Below are 20000 nucleotides of genomic sequence, written 5' to 3' on the forward strand. Positions count from 1 at the left end.
AGGGTGAGAGAGAGGAGAGAGAGGGAGAGTGAGAAAGAGGTGAGAGAGAGAGAGAGAGAGAGAGAGAGAGAGGGGGTGAGAGGGTGAGAGGGTGAGAGAGAGGGTGAGAGAGAGAAAGAGAGAGAGGGTGAGAGAGAGAAAGAGAGAGATTGTGAGAGAGAGGGTGAGAGTGAGAGAGGGGGGAGAGGGAGAGAGAGGGTGAGAGAGATGGTGAGAGAGAGGGTGAGAGAGATAGAGAGAGGGTGAGAGAGAGGGAGAGAGAGGGAGAGTGAGAAAGAGGGTGAGAGAGAGAGAGAGAGAGAGAGAGAGAGAGAGAGAGAGAGAGGGTGAGAGGGTGAGAGGGTGAGAGAGAGGGTGAGAGAGAGAAAGAGAGAGAGGGTGAGAGAGAGAAAGAGAGAGATTGTGAGAGAGAGGGTGAGAGTGAGAGAGAGGGAGAGTGAGAGAGATTGTGAGAGAGAGAGAGAGGGAGAGAGAGAGAGAGAGAGAGAATTAACATCTCATCCACGTCTCTGTAATCCCTGCTGCACCTCTGCTGCACCTCTCTGTGTGTGTGTGTGTGTGTGTGTGTGTGTGTGTGTGTGTGTGTGTGTGTGTGTGTGTGTGTGTGTGTGTGGCTGCACACTGCCATCTGCAGGCAGCATGCGGTAAATCCATATGATTAACATGGGATCGCCGTAAACCTGCCGATGCCACTCCACGCCTCGCCACAGCAGTGTGTGTATATCTGTTTCTCCTCACAGAAAGTCCAGCTGTCACACTGAAGAGGGAGGCAGAGTAATGTGTAATGCATGCTAGCAGCAGTGTGTTTAATATATAACATATAATTAAGCAATAAGGCACAAGGGTTGTGGTATATGGACAATATACCAAGGCTAAGAGCTGTTCTTAGGCACAACACATCTAAACTGGTTACCAACGTAATTAGAACAGTCAAAACAAATGGTCTTACCCGTGGTATACGGTTTGATATACAACGGCTTTCAGCCAATCAAGAATCAGGGCTCGAACCACCCAGTTTATAATGTACAATACTGATAGTGAAATGTCAGGTGTCTGTCACACTGTGTACATGTCTCCAGAGCACAGTGGACATGATAACCATGTTCATGACAGCTTTAGGGGGTTAGTTGCTCTGTGCAGTGAGGTTGGATGGTGAGTAGGGGTTAGGGTGTAGTGTTTAGGATGTAGGGTACATACCTCTCCTCTGCTGTACAGAGACGTGGGACAGGCTGAACATGGTGAGGAAGCGTTTCTTGTCTTCCAGTTCGGGGGCTCTGTCCATCTCCTCTGGGGTGAAGTGGGTGCTGAGGGGGGCAGGGGGAGGAGGGGTGCGTTTTGACAGAACAGCCGGGGGAGAGGGGCTGCGCTCCCTCAGCATCCTCCTCCTCTTCCTCCTCTTCTGCTGCACCAGGTGGTCACGTCGTGACACCGTGGTCAGACCGAACACACACAGGAAGTCCACTTTCTACAGGGGGAGAGGAACGTATTATAAAGCCAGGAGATAACAGTGTGTATAGAGTGTGTGTGCAGGATAAAACCGTACCTCTGTGGAGTCGTCCAGTTTGAGAGGGGGCTGCCCTGCTACCCTCCTGAGGTGGGCCCTGACCTCCTCCTCATCACTCTCATCATACGAGTCATCCAGCTCATAGTAGTAACCTGGAATGACCAGAGACAGTTAGTACTGACTTACATACAACTAACAACTACAGTACATACTACCACTACACAACCACAACCTACAACTACAGTACATACTACCACTACACAACAACAACTAACAACTTCAGTACATACTACCACTACACAACCACAACCTACAACTACAGTACATACTACCACTACACAACCACAACTAACAACTTCAGTACATACTACCACTACACAACCACAACCTACAACTACAGTACATACTACCACTACACAACCACAACCTACAACTACAGTACATACTACCACTACACAACCACAACCTACAACTACAGTACATACTACCACTACACAACCACAACCTACAACTACAGTACATACTACCATTACACAACCACAACTAACAACTTCAGTACATACTACCACTACACAACCACAACCTACAACTACAGTACATACTACCACCACAACTAACAACTTCAGTACATACTACCACTACACAACCACAACTAACAACTTCAGTACATACTACCACTACACAACCACAACTAACAACTTCAGTACATACTACCACTACACAACCACAACTAAAAACTTCAGTACATACTACCATTACACAACCACAACTAACAACTTCAGTACATACTACCATTACACAACCACAACCTACAACTACAGTAAATACTACAACTACACAACCACAACCTATAACTTCAGTACATACTACCACTACACAACCACAACCTACAACTACAGTACATACTACCACTACACAACCACAACCTAAAACTACAGTACATACTACCACCACACAACCACAACCTACAACTTAACAACTTCAGTACATACTACCACAACTAACAACTTCAGTACATACTACCATTACACAACCACAACTAACAACTTCAGTACATACTACCATTACACAACCACAACTAACAACTTCAGTACATACTACCACCACAACCACAACAACCACAACAACTTCAGTATACTACCACTACACAACCACAACTAACAACTAGTACATACTACCATTACACAACCACAACTAACAACTTCAGTACATACTACCACCACAACCACAACCTACACAACATACTACACTACACAAACACAACTAACAACTTCAGTACATACTACCATTACACAACCACAACCTACAACTACAGTACATACCACCATACCACCACAACCTAACCACAACTACAACCACAACTAACAACAGTACATACTACCACTACACAACCACAACTAACAACTTCAGTACATACTACCATTACACAACCACAACTACAACTTCAGTACATACTACCATTACACAACCACAACCTACAACTACAGTACATACTACCACAACACAACCACAACCATACAACTACAGTACATACTACCATTACACAACCACAACTACAACTAACAACTTCAGTACATACTACCATTACACAACCACAACTAACAACTTCAGTACATACTACACAACCACAACCTACAACTACAGTACATACTACCATTACACAACCACAACCTACAACTTCAGTACATACTACCACTACACAACCACAACTAACAACTTCAGTACATACTACCACCACACAACCACAACCTACAACTTCAGTACATACTACCACTAAACCACAACCTACAACTTCAGTACATACTACCATTACACAACCACAACTAACAACGTCAGTACATACTACCATTACACAACCACAACCTACAACTACAGTACATACTAACACAACCACAACTAACAACTTCAGTACATACTACCACCACACAACCACAACCTACAACTACAGTACATACTACCACTACACAACCACAACCTACAACTTCAGTACATACTACCATTACACAACCACAACCTACAACTACAGTACATACTACCACTACACAACCACAACCTACAACTACAGTACATACTACCACCACACAACCACAACCTACAACTACAGTACATACTACCACTACACAACCACAACCTACAACTTCAGTACATACTACCATTACACAACCACAACTAACAACGTCAGTACATACTACCATTACACAACCACAACCTACAACTACAGTACATACTACCATTACACAACCACAACTAACAACTTCAGTACATACTACCACTACACAACCACAACTAACAACTTCAGTACATACTACCACTACACAAACACAACTAACAACTTCAGTACATACTACCACTACACAACCACAACCTACAACTACAGTACATACTACCACTACACAACCACAACCTACAACTACAGTACATACTACCACAACTAACAACTTCAGTACATACTACCATTACACAACCACAACTAACAACTTCAGTACATACTACCATTACACAACCACAACCTACAACTTCAGTACATACTACCACTACACAACCACAACCTACAACTTCAGTACATACTACCATTACACAACCACAACTAACAACTTCAGTACATACTACCATTACACAACCACAACTAACAACTTCAGTACATACTACCATTACACAAACACAACTAACAACTTCAGTACATACTACCATTACACAACCACAACCTATAACTTCAGTACATACTACCACTACACAACCACAACCTATAACTTCAGTGAATACTACCACTACACAACCACAACCTACAACTTCAGTACATACTACCACTACACAACCACAACCTACAACTTCAGTGCATACTACCACTACACAACCACAACCTACAACTTCAGTACATACTACCACTACAGAACCACAACCTACAACTTCAGTGCATACTACCACTACACAACCACAACTAACAACGTCAGTGCATACTACCACTACACAACCACAACCTACAACTTCAGTGCATACTACCACTACACAACCACAACTAACAACTTCAGTGCATACTACCACTACACAACCACAACCTACAACTTCAGTGCATACTACCACTACACAACCACAACTAACAACTTCAGTACATACTACCACAACTAACAACTTCAGTACATACTACCACTACACAACCACAACCTACAACTACAGTACATACTACCACTACACAACCACAACCTAAAACTACAGTACATACTACCACCACACAACCACAACCTACAACTACAGTACATACTACCATTACACAACCACAACCTACAACTACAGTACATACTACCACTACACAACCACAACTAACAACTTCAGTACATACTACCACTACACAACCACAACTAACAACTTCAGTACATACTACCACTACACAAACACAACTAACAACTTCAGTACATACTACCACTACACAACCACAACCTACAACTTCAGTACATACTACCATTACACAACCACAACCTACAACTACAGTACATACTACCACTACACAACCACAACTAACAACTTCAGTACATACTACCACTACACAACCACAACTAACAACTTCAGTACATACTACCACTACACAAACACAACTAACAACTTCAGTACATACTACCATTACACAACCACAACCTACAACTACAGTACATACTACCATTACACAACCACAACCTACAACTACAGTACATACTACCACTACACAACCACAACTAACAACTTCAGTACATACTACCACTACACAACCACAACCTACAACTTCAGTACATACTACCACTACACAACCACAACCTACAACTTCAGTACATACTACCATTACACAACCACAACTAACAACTTCAGTACATACTACCACTACACAACCACAACCTACAACTACAGTACATACTACCACTACACAAACACAACTAACAACTTCAGTACATACTACCATTACACAACCACAACCTACAACTACAGTACATACTACCATTACACAACCACAACCTACAACTTCAGTACATACTACCATTACACAACCACAACCTACAACTACAGTACATACTACCACTACACAACCACAACCTACAACTACAGTACATACTACCACTACACAACCACAACCTACAACTACAGTACATACTACCACTACACAACCACAACTAACAACTTCAGTACATACTACCATTACACAACCACAACTAACAACGTCAGTACATACTACCATTACACAACCACAACCTACAACTACAGTACATACTACCATTACACAACCACAACTAACAACTTCAGTACATACTACCACCACACAACCACAACCTACAACTACAGTACATACTACCACTACACAACCACAACCTACAACTTCAGTACATACTACCATTACACAACCACAACCTACAACTACAGTACATACTACCACTACACAACCACAACCTACAACTACAGTACATACTACAACCACAACTAACAACTTCAGTACATACTACAACCACAACTAACAACTTCAGTACATACTACCATTACACAACCACAACCAACAACTTCAGTACATACTACCACTACACAACCACAACCTACAACTTCAGTACATACTACCATTACACAACCACAACTAACAACTTCAGTACATACTACCATTACACAACCACAACTAACAACTTCAGTACATACTACCATTACACAAACACAACTAACAACTTCAGTACATACTACCATTACACAACCACAACCTATAACTTCAGTACATACTACCACTACACAACCACAACCTATAACTTCAGTGCATACTACCACTACACAACCACAACCTACAACTTCAGTACATACTACCACTACACAACCTACAACTTCAGTGCATACTACCACTACACAACCACAACCTACAACTTCAGTACATACTACCACTACACAACCACAACCTACAACTTCAGTGCATACTACCACTACACAACCACAACTAACAACGTCAGTGCATACTACCACTACACAACCACAACCTACAACTTCAGTGCATACTACCACTACACAACCACAACTAACAACTTCAGTGCATACTACCACTACACAACCACAACCTACAACTTCAGTACATACTACCACAACTAACAACTTCAGTACATACTACCACTACACGAACACAACTAACAACTTCAGTACATACTACCACTACACAACCACAACCTACAACTACAGTACATACTACCACTACACAACCACAACCTAAAACTACAGTACATACTACCACCACACAACCACAACCTACAACTACAGTACATACTACCATTACACAACCACAACCTACAACTACAGTACATACTACCACTACACAACCACAACTAACAACTTTAGTACATACTACCACTACACAACCACAACTAACAACTTCAGTACATACTACCACTACACAAACACAACTAACAACTTCAGTACATACTACCATTACACAACCACAACCTACAACTACAGTACATACTACCATTACACAACCACAACCTACAACTACAGTACATACTACCACTACACAACCACAACTAACAACTTCAGTACATACTACCACTACACAACCACAACTAACAACTTCAGTACATACTACCACTACACAAACACAACTAACAACTTCAGTACATACTACCATTACACAACCACAACCTACAACTACAGTACATACTACCATTACACAACCACAACCTACAACTACAGTACATACTACCATTACACAACCACAACCTACAACTACAGTACATACTACCATTACACAACCACAACTAACAACTTCAGTACATACTACCATTACACAACCACAACTAACAACTTCAGTACATACTACCATTACACAAACACAACTAACAACTTCAGTACATACTACCACTACACAACCACAACTAACAACTTCAGTACATACTACCACTACACAACCACAACTAACAACTTCAGTACATACTACCACTACACAACCACAACCTACAACTTCAGTACATACTACCACAACTAACAACTTCAGTACATACTACCATTACACAACCACAACTAACAACTTCAGTACATACTACCACTACACAACCACAACCTACAACTTCAGTGCATACTACCACTACACAAACACAACTAACAACTTCAGTACATACTACCATTACACAACCACAACTAACAACTTCAGTACATACTACCACTACACAACCACAACCTACAACTTCAGTGCATACTACCACTACACAACCACAACTAACAACTTCAGTACATACTACCACTACACAACCACAACTAACAACTTCAGTACATACTACCACTACACAACCACAACCTATAACTTCAGTACATACTACCACCACACAACCACAACTAACAACTTCAGTACATACTACCACTACACAACCACAACCTATAACTTCAGTACATACTACCACCACACAACCACAACTAACAACTTCAGTACATACTACCACTACACAACCACAACCTATAACTTCAGTACATACTACCACTACACAACCACAACCTATAACTTCAGTACATACTACCACTACACAACCACAACTAACAACTTCAGTACATACTACCACTACACAACCACAACCTATAACTTCAGTACATACTACCACCACACAACCACAACGTCAGTACATACTACCACTACACAACCACAACCTATAACTTCAGTACATACTACCACCACACAACCACAACTAACAACTTCAGTACATACTACCATTACACAACCACAACCTATAACTTCAGTACATACTACCACTACACAACCACAACCTATAACTTCAGTACATACTACCACTACACAACCACAACTAACAACTTCAGTACATACTACCACTACACAACCACAACCTACAACTTCAGTACATACTACCACTACACAACCACAACTAACAACTTCAGTACATACTACCACTACACAACCACAACTAACAACTTCAGTACATACTACCACTACACAAACACAACTAACAACTTCAGTACATACTACCATTACACAACCACAACTAACAACTTCAGTACATACTACCACTACACAACCACAACCTACAACTTCAGTACATACTACCACTACACAACCACAACTAACAACTTCAGTACATACTACCACTACACAACCACAACCTACAACTTCAGTACATACTACCACTACACAACCACAACTAACAACTTCAGTACATACTACCACTACACAACCACAACTAACAACTTCAGTACATACTACCACTACACAAACACAACTAACAACTTCAGTACATACTACCACCACAACTAACAACTTCAGTACATACTACCACTACACAACCACAACCTATAACTTCAGTACATACTACCACCACACAACCACAACGTCAGTACATACTACCACTACACAACCACAACCTATAACTTCAGTAGTACATACTACCACCACACAACCACAACTAACAACTTCAGTACATACTACCACTACACAACCACAACCTACAACTTCAGTACATACTACCACTACACAACCACAACCTACAACTTCAGTACATACTACCACTACACAACCACAACTAACAACTTCAGTACATACTACCACTACACAACCACAACCTACAACTTCAGTACATACTACCACTACACAACCACAACTAACAACTTCAGTACATACTACCACTACACAACCACAACTAACAACTTCAGTACATACTACCACTACACAAACACAACTAACAACTTCAGTACATACTACCATTACACAACCACAACTAACAACTTCAGTACATACTACCACTACACAACCACAACCTACAACTTCAGTACATACTACCACTACACAACCACAACTAACAACTTCAGTACATACTACCACTACACAACCACAACCTACAACTTCAGTACATACTACCACTACACAACCACAACTAACAACTTCAGTACATACTACCACTACACAACCACAACTAACAACTTCAGTACATACTACCACCACAACTAACAACTTCAGTACATACTACCACCACAACTAACAACTTCAGTACATACTACCACTACACAACCACAACTAACAACTTCAGTACATACTACCACTACACAACCACAACCTATAACTTCAGTACATACTACCACTACACAACCACAACCTACAACTACAGTACATACTACCATTACACAACCAGAACTAACAACTTCAGGACATACTACCACTACACAACCACAACCTATAACTTCAGTACATACTACCACCACAACTAACAACTTCAGGACATACTACCACTACACAACCACAAACTATAACTTCAGTACATACTACCACTACACAACCACAACCTATAACTTCAGTACATACTACCATTACACAACCACAACCTATAACTTCAGTACATACTACCATTACACAACCACAACTAACAACTTCAGTACATACTACCACCACAACTAACAACTTCAGTACATACTACCACCACAACTAACAACTTCAGTACATACTACCACCACAACTAACAACTTCAGTACATACTACCACTACACAACCACAACTAACAACTTCAGTACATACTACCACCACAACCAACAACTTTAGTACATACTACCACCACAACCAACAACTTCAGTACATACTACCACCACAACTAACAACTTCAGTACATACTACCACCACAACTAACAACTTCAGTACATACTACCACCACGACTAACAACTTCAGGACATACTACCACCACAACCAACAACTTCAGTACATACTACCACCACAACTAACAACTTCAGTACATACTACCACTACACAACCACAACCTATAACTTCAGTACATACTACCACCACAACTAACAACTTCAGTACATACTACCACCACAACTAACAACTTCAGTACATACTACCACCACAACTAACAACTTCAGTACATACTACCACCACAACTAACAACTTCAGTACATACTACCACCACAACTAACAACTTCAGTACATACTACCACCACAACTAACAACTTCAGTACATACTACCACCACGACTAACAACTTCAGGACATACTACCACCACAACTAACAACTTCAGTACATACTACCACCACAACTAACAACTTCAGTACATACTACCACTACACAACCACAACCTATAACTTCAGTACATACTACCACCACAACTAACAACTTCAGTACATACTACCACCACAACTAACAACTTCAGTACATACTACCACCACAACTAACAACTTCAGTACATACTACCACCACAACTAACAACTTCAGTACATACTACCACCACGACTAACAACTTCAGGACATACTACCACCACAACTAACAACTTCAGTACATACTACCACCACAACTAACAACTTCAGTACATACTACCACCACAACTAACAACTTCAGTACATACTACCACCACAACTAACAACTTCAGGACATACTACCACCACAACTAACAACTTCAGTACATACTACCACCACAACTAACAACTTCAGTACATACTACCACCACAACTAACAACTTCAGGACATACTACCACCACAACTAACAACTTCAGTACATACTACCACCACAACTAACAACTTCAGTACATACTACCACCACAACTAACAACTTCAGTACATACTACCACCACAACTAACAACTTCAGTACATACTACCACCACAACTAACAACTTCAGTACATACTACCACCACAACTAACAACTTCAGTACATACTACCACCACAACTAACAACTTCAGTACATACTACCACCACAACTAACAACTTCAGTACATACTACCACTACACAACCACAACTAACAACTTCAGTACATACTACCACCACAACTAACAACTTCAGTACATACTACCACCACAACTAACAACTTCAGTACATACTACCACCACAACTAACAACTTCAGGACATACTACCACCACAACTAACAACTTCAGTACATACTACCACTACACAACCACAACTAACAACTTCAGTACATACTACCACTACACAACCACAACTAACAACTTCAGTACATACTACCACTACACAACCACAACTAACAACTTCAGTACATACTACCACTACACAACCACAACTAACAACTTCAGTACATACTACCACCACAACTAACAACTTCAGTACATACTACCACCACAACTAACAACTTCAGGACATACTACCACCACAACTAACAACTTCAGTACATACTACCACTACACAACCACAACTAACAACTTCAGTACATACTACCACCACAACTAACAACTTCAGTACATACTACCACCACAACTAACAACTTCAGTACATACTACCACCACAACTAACAACTTCTGTACATACTACCACCACAACTAACAACTTCAGGACATACTACCACCACAACTAACAACTTCAGTACATACTACCACCACAACTAACAACTTCTGTACATACTACCACCACAACTAACAACTTCAGTACATACTACCACCACAACTAACAACTTCAGGACATACTACCACCACAACTAACAACTTCAGGACATACTACCACCACAACTAACAACTTCAGTACATACTACCACTACACAACCACAACTAACAACTTCAGTACATACTACCACCACAACTAACAACTTCAGTACATACTACCACCACAACTAACAACTTCAGTACATACTACCACCACAACTAACAACTTCAGTACATACTACCACCACAACTAACAACTTCAGTACATACTACCACCACAACCTACAACTACAGTACATACTACCACTACACAACCACAACCTATAACTTCAGTACATACTACCACCACAACTAACAACTTCAGTACATACTACCACCACAACTAACAACTTCAGTACATACTACCACCACAACTAACAACTTCAGTACATACTACCACCACAACTAACAACTTCAGTACATACTACCACCACAACTAACAACTTCAGGACATACTACCACCACAACTAACAACTTCAGGACATACTACCACCACAACTAACAACTTCAGTACATACTACCACCACAACTAACAACTTCAGTACATACTACCACTACACAACCACAACCTATAACTTCAGTACATACTACCACCACACAACCACAACTAACAACTTCAGTACATACTACCACTACACAACCACAACCTATAACTTCAGTACATACTACCACTACACAACCACAACCTATAACTTCAGTACATACTACCACTACACAACCACAACTAACAACTTCAGTACATACTACCACTACACAACCACAACCTACAACTACAGTACATACTACCACTACACAACCACAACTAACAACTTCAGTACATACTACCACTACACAACCACAACTAACAACTTCAGTACATACTACCACTACACAACCACAACTAACAACTTCAGTACATACTACCACTACACAACCACAACTAACAACTTCAGTACATACTACCACTACACAACCACAACCTACAACTTCAGTACATACTACCACTACACAACCACAACTAACAACTTCAGTACATACTACCACTACACAACCACAACCTACAACTTCAGTACATACTACCACTACACAACCACAACTAACAACTTCAGTACATACTACCACTACACAAACACAACTAACAACTTCAGTACATACTACCACCACAACTAACAACTTCAGTACATACTACCACCACAACTAACAACTTCAGTACATACTACCACTACACAACCACAACTAACAACTTCAGTACATACTACCACTACACAACCACAACCTATAACTTCAGTACATACTACCACTACACAACCACAACCTACAACTACAGTACATACTACCATTACACAACCAGAACTAACAACTTCAGGACATACTACCACTACACAACCACAACCTATAACTTCAGTACATACTACCACCACAACTAACAACTTCAGGACATACTACCACTACACAACCACAACCTATAACTTCAGTACATACTACCACTACACAACCACAACCTATAACTTCAGTACATACTACCATTACACAACCACAACTTCAGTACATACTACCATTACACAACCACAACTAACAACTTCAGTACATACTACCACTACACAACCACAACCTATAACTTCAGTACATACTACCACCACAACTAACAACTTCAGTACATACTACCACCACAACCAACAACTTCAGTACATACTACCACCACAACTAACAACTTCAGTACATACTACCACCACAACCAACAACTTCAGTACATACTACCACCACAACCAACAACTTCAGTACATACTACCACCACAACTAACAACTTCAGTACATACTACCACCACAACTAACAACTTCAGTACATACTACCACCACAACTAACAACTTCAGTACATACTACCACCACAACTAACAACTTCAGTACATACTACCACCACAACTAACAACTTCAGTACATACTACCACCACAACTAACAACTTCAGTACATACTACCACCACAACTAACAACTTCAGTACATACTACCACCACGACTAACAACTTCAGGACATACTACCACCACAACTAACAACTTCAGGACATACTACCACCACAACTAACAACTTCAGTACATACTACCACTACACAACCACAACCTATAACTTCAGTACATACTACCACCACAACTAACAACTTCAGTACATACTACCACCACAACTAACAACTTCAGTACATACTACCACCACAACTAACAACTTCAGTACATACTACCACCACAACTAACAACTTCAGTACATACTACCACCACAACTAACAACTTCAGTACATACTACCACCACGATACATACTACCACCACACTAACAACTTCAGGACATACTACCACCACAACTAACAACTTCAGTACATACTACCACCACAACTAACAACTTCAGTACATACTACCACCACAACTAACAACTTCAGTACATACTAACCACAACTAACAACTTCAGGACATACTACCACCACAACTAACAACTTCAGTACATACTACCACCACAACTAACAACTTCAGTACATACTACCACCACAACTAACAACTTCTTCCACAACTACATACTACTACCACAACTAACAACTTCAGTACATACTACCACCACAACTAACAACTTCAGTACATACTACCACCACAACTAACAACTTCAGTACATACTACCACCACAACTAACAACTTCAGTACATACTACCACCACAACTAACAACTTCAGTACATACTACCACCACAACTAACAACTTCAGTACATACTACCACCACTAACAACTTCAGTACATACCACACACTAACAACTTCAGTACATACTACCACCACAACTAACAACTTCAGTACATACTACCACCACAACTAACAACTTCAGGACATACTACCACCACAACTAACAACTTCAGGACATACTACCACCACAACTAACAACTTCAGTACATACTACCACTACACAACCACAACTAACAACTTCAGTACATACTACCATTACACAACCACAACTAACAACTTCAGTACATACTACCACTACACAACCACAACTAACAACTTCAGTACATACTACCACCACAACTAACAACTTCAGTACATACTACCACCACAACTAACAACTTCAGTACATACTACCACCACAACTAACAACTTCAGTACATACTACCACTACACAACCACAACCTACAACTTCAGTACATACTACCACCACAACTAACAACTTCAGTACATACTACCACCACAACGAACAACTTCAGTACATACTACCACCACAACTAACAACTTCAGTACATACTACCACCACAACTAACAACTTCAGGACATACTACCACCACAACTAACAACTTCAGGACATACTACCACCACAACTAACAACTTCAGTACATACTACCACTACACAACCACAACTAACAACTTCAGTACATACTACCACCACAACTAACAACTTCAGTACATACTACCACCACAACTAACAACTTCAGTACATACTACCACCACAACTAACAACTTCAGTACATACTACCACCACAACTAACAACTTCAGTACATACTACCACCACAACCTACAACTACAGTACATACTACCACTACACAACCACAACCTATAACTTCAGTACATACTACCACCACAACTAACAACTTCAGTACATACTACCACCACAACTAACAACTTCAGTACATACTACCACCACAACTAACAACTTCAGGACATACTACCACCACAACTAACAACTTCAGGACATACTACCACCACAACTAACAACTTCAGTACATACTACCACCACAACTAACAACTTCAGTACATACTACCACCACAACTAACAACTTCAGTACATACTACCACCACAACTAACAACTTCAGTACATACTACCACCACAACCTACAACTACAGTACATACTACCACTACACAACCACAACCTATAACTTCAGTACATACTACCACCACAACTAACAACTTCAGTACATACTACCACTACACAACCACAACCTATAACTTCAGTACATACTACCACCACAACTAACAACTTCAGTACATACTACCACCACAACCTACAACTACAGTACATACTACCACTACACAACCACAACCTATAACTTCAGTACATACTACCACCACAACTAACAACTTCAGTACATACTACCACTACACAACCACAACCTATAACTTCAGTACATACTACCACCACAACTAACAACTTCAGTACATACTACCACTACACAACCATAACCTATAACTTCAGTACATACTACCACCACAACTAACAACTTCAGTACATACTACCATTACACAACCACAACCTATAACTTCAGTACATACTACCACCACAACTAACAACTTCAGTACATACTACCACTACACAACCACAACCTATAACTTCAGTACATACTACCACCACAACTAACAACTTCAGTACATACTACCACCACAACTAACAACTTCAGGACATACTACCACTACACAACCACAACCTATAACTTCAGTACATACTACCACCACAACTAACAACTTCAGTACATACTACCACCACAACTAACAACTTCAGTACATACTACCATTACACAACCACAACTAACAACTTCAGTACATACTACCACTACACAACCACAACCTATAACTTCAGTACATACTACCACCACAACTAACAACTTCAGTACATACTACCACCACAACCAACAACTTCAGTACATACTACCACCACAACTAACAACTTCAGTACATACTACCACTACACAACCACAACCTATAACTTCAGTACATACTACCACCACAACTAACAACTTCAGTACATACTACCACCACAACTAACAACTTCAGTACATACTACCACCACAACTAACAACTTCAGGACATACTACCACCACAACTAACAACTTCAGGACATACTACCACCACAACTAACAACTTCAGTACATACTACCACCACAACTAACAACTTCAGTACATACTACCACCACAACTAACAACTTCAGTACATACTACCACCACAACTAACAACTTCAGTACATACTACCACCACAACCTACAACTACAGTACATACTACCACTACACAACCACAACCTATAACTTCAGTACATACTACCACCACAACTAACAACTTCAGTACATACTACCACTACACAACCACAACCTATAACTTCAGTACATACTACCACCACAACTAACAACTTCAGTACATACTACCACCACAACCTACAACTACAGTACATACTACCACTACACAACCACAACCTATAACTTCAGTACATACTACCACCACAACTAACAACTTCAGTACATACTACCACTACACAACCACAACCTATAACTTCAGTACATACTACCACCACAACTAACAACTTCAGTACATACTACCATTACACAACCACAACCTATAACTTCAGTACATACTACCACCACAACTAACAACTTCAGTACATACTACCATTACACAACCACAACCTATAACTTCAGTACATACTACCACCACAACTAACAACTTCAGTACATACTACCACTACACAACCACAACCTACAACTACAGTACATACTACCACCACAACTAACAACTTCAGTACATACTACCACCACAACTAACAACTTCAGTACATACTACCACCACAACCAACAACTTCAGTACATACTACCACCACAACTAACAACTTCAGTACATACTACCACCACAACTAACAACTTCAGTACATACTACCACCACAACTAACAACTTCAGTACATACTACCACTACACAACCACAACCTACAACTTCAGTACATACTACCACCACAACTAACAACTTCAGTACATACTACCACCACAACTAACAACTTCAGTACATACTACCACCACAACTAACAACTTCAGTACATACTACCACCACAACTAACAACTTCAGTACATACTACCACCACAACTAACAACTTCAGTACATACTACCACCACACAAATACAATGTACTGACACTGACACCACAAAAACAGAATCTCTACACAAGTTAGACTTTTTAGCTTGGAATGCATTTTCAACATAATACAAAAACTAAACATCGAAACAAAATCAACTAAACTCTGAAAACACAAGTGTGAAACAATGGGTTTAGCAGCAGTAGGGTATATCTCACCTTTTTCCCTGGCCTCTCTCCTCCTCCTCTCCTCCAGGTCCAGTTTACTGACAGGCCTACGGTGCTGCTGGAGAAACTCATCATACATTAGGCCAGACTCAGGCCCCATTCCCTGGCCCAGACTGTGTCCCTGGGCCTGGCTTTGTCTCCCCATCCCTGAGGGCCCTTGGAGGCTCTTCAGGGTCCCGCTGCTCTTCATCCCTCCCCCCAGCTCTCCGTACTGGCTGGGCAGGGACAGCGAGGCCCTCTGCTGGCTGAAGAAGGTCTGGGTGGATTTCTCCAGCTCTGCCAGGAAGGTGCTGGGCTCAGGCAGCCCCGGGGGGCCTCGGAGTGGGGGGTGGTACTTCTCCAGGCCCCCGTCCCGGTCCCTGCCCCTCCGGAGCCCATCCTCCAGTTTGGGAGGCAAGCGGTTGAGGTCGTAGTGGCCCAAGCCTGGAGGGTCGTGGTGGGTGGTGCGTCGTGAGTCCGAGGCGGTATCGATGAGGGAGGCGGGGTTCCACAGGGTGGTGTGGGGGTGGGGGTGGTCGCGCGACTGGAGGGGTTTGGGAGAGATGAGGGGGGGAGGGGCGCCCAGGTGGGGGTGGAGGTCACGGCCACCCGGTTCATGATGATTTGGTATGGATCTGTGTCAGAGAGCGTGAGAGAGAGAGAGACTGTAATGAGCACTGTGTTGTGTTACTCACAACGAGCCATGATGCACGGTCTTCTGTAATTCATACACCTCAACTCCACAGATGCACCTTCTCCCAAATACACACACATATAGGTAGGGCATCTCCCTCCCTCTTCTCTCTCTTTCCCTCTCTGTGATGGTCTTATCAGGTCCAGGCAGAGTAGCCCAGAGCGAAGTGGAAAGGAAAGGAGAGGAGGATGTGGTCAGAGTACACAGGCCCCTGCTCTCCACCTCTACAGCGATCCACATCTACAAACCTCTACAGCGCTCCACCTCTCCAGCGCTCCACCTCTACAAACCTCTACAGCTCTCCACCTCTACAGCGATCCACATCTACAAACCTCTACAAACCTCTACAGCGCTCCACCTCTCCAGCGCTCCACCTCTCCAGCGCTCCACCTCTCCAGCGCTCCACCTCTCCAGCTCTCCACCGCTCCACCTCTCCAGCTCTCCACCTCTCCAGCGCTCCACCTCTCAGCGCTCCACCTCTCCAGCGCTCCACCTCTCCCAGCGCTCCCACCTCTAGCGCTCCACCTCTACAGCGCTCCACCTCTACAGCGCTCCACCTCTACAGCTCTCCACCTCTACAAACCTCTACAAACCTCTACAGCTCTCCACCTCTACAAACCTCTACAGCGCTCCACCTCTCCAGCGCTCCACCTCTCCAGCGCTCCACCTCTACAGCGCTCCACCTCTACAGCGCTCCACCTCTACAGCTCTCCACCTCTACAGCTCTCCACCTCTACAGCTCTCCACCTCTACAGCTCTCCACCTCTACAGCGCTCCACCTCTACAGCGCTCCACCTCTACAGCTCTCCACCTCTACAGCTCTCCACCTCTACAGCTCTCCACCTCTACAGCGCTCCACCTCTACAGCGCTCCACCTCTACAGCGCTCCACCTCTACAGCGCTCCACCTCTACAGCCTCCACCTCTACAGCCCTCCACCTCTACAGCCCTCCACCTCTACAGCCCTCCACCTCTACAGCTCTCCACCTCTACAGCTCTCCACCTCCACAGCTCTCCACCTCTACAGCTCTCCACCTCTACAGCGCTCCACCTCTACAGCGCTCCACCTCTACAGCTCTCCACCTCTACAGCTCTCCACCTCTACAGCTCTCCACCTCTACAGCTCTCCACCTCTACAGCTCTCCACCTCTACAGCTCTCCACCTCTACAGCTCTCCACCTCTACAGCTCTCCACCTCTACAGCTCTCCACCTCTACAGCTCTCCACCTCTACAGCTCTCCACCTCTACAGCTCTCCACCTCTACAGCTCTCCACCTCTACAGCGCTCCACCTCTACAGCTCTCCACCTCTACAGCTCTCCACTCTACAGCGCTCCACCTCTACAGCTCTCCACCTCTACAGCTCTCCACCCCTACAGCTCTCCACCC

General features: G+C 42.2%; 2 protein-coding genes across 22 annotated transcripts in view; both read right to left on the minus strand.

The window, feature by feature from the left end:
* Positions 1-20000, minus strand: part of LOC118383124 (genetic suppressor element 1-like) — a 553956-nt gene that overhangs the window by 7985 nt on the left and 525971 nt on the right. The window contains exons 10-13 of one of the 21 annotated variants that reach the window (XR_008083268.1): positions 17695-18554; positions 16064-16855; positions 12351-12451; positions 11797-12125 (exon numbers count right to left, since the gene is read on the minus strand). Coding sequence is in view for 3 of the 21 variants with exons in the window: in XM_052482567.1 (XP_052338527.1) it covers positions 1198-1465; positions 1544-1656; positions 17932-18554 (1004 nt within the window). In the remaining 18 variants the exon portion in view is untranslated. The other 20 variants (XR_008083261.1, XR_008083271.1, XR_008083270.1 and 17 more) reach the window with 20 other exon arrangements.
* LOC127912588 (chorion class high-cysteine HCB protein 13-like) lies at positions 1652-7240 on the minus strand. The gene is made up of 5 exons (XM_052482611.1): positions 7091-7240; positions 6896-6934; positions 5057-5134; positions 4054-4326; positions 1652-2087 (listed from the first exon to the last, which is right to left on the minus strand). Exons 1-5 carry the CDS (start codon positions 7230-7232, stop codon positions 1687-1689), a joined length of 933 nt encoding a protein of 310 aa, XP_052338571.1. The 5' UTR covers positions 7233-7240; the 3' UTR covers positions 1652-1686.

The sequence above is a fragment of the Oncorhynchus keta genome, chromosome 2 (genome assembly GCF_023373465.1).
Source record: "Oncorhynchus keta strain PuntledgeMale-10-30-2019 chromosome 2, Oket_V2, whole genome shotgun sequence".
Taxonomy (NCBI): Eukaryota; Metazoa; Chordata; class Actinopteri; order Salmoniformes; family Salmonidae; genus Oncorhynchus; species Oncorhynchus keta.

Excerpts from the sequence above, each read along its gene's own strand:
- LOC127912588 (XM_052482611.1), bottom strand. The coding sequence starts at position 7,232 with ATGGTAGTATGTACTGTAGTTGTAGGTTGTGGTTGTGTAATGGTAGTA. Across the intron at positions 5,135-6,895 it reads AGTATGTACTGAAGTTGTTA|GTTGTGGTTGTGTAATGGTA; the intron begins GTTGTGTTTGTG and ends CTGTAGTTGTAG. Across the intron at positions 4,327-5,056 it reads AGTATGTACTGAAGTTGTTA|GTTGTGGTTGTGTAGTGGTA; the intron begins GTTGTGGTTGTG and ends CTGAAGTTGTAG.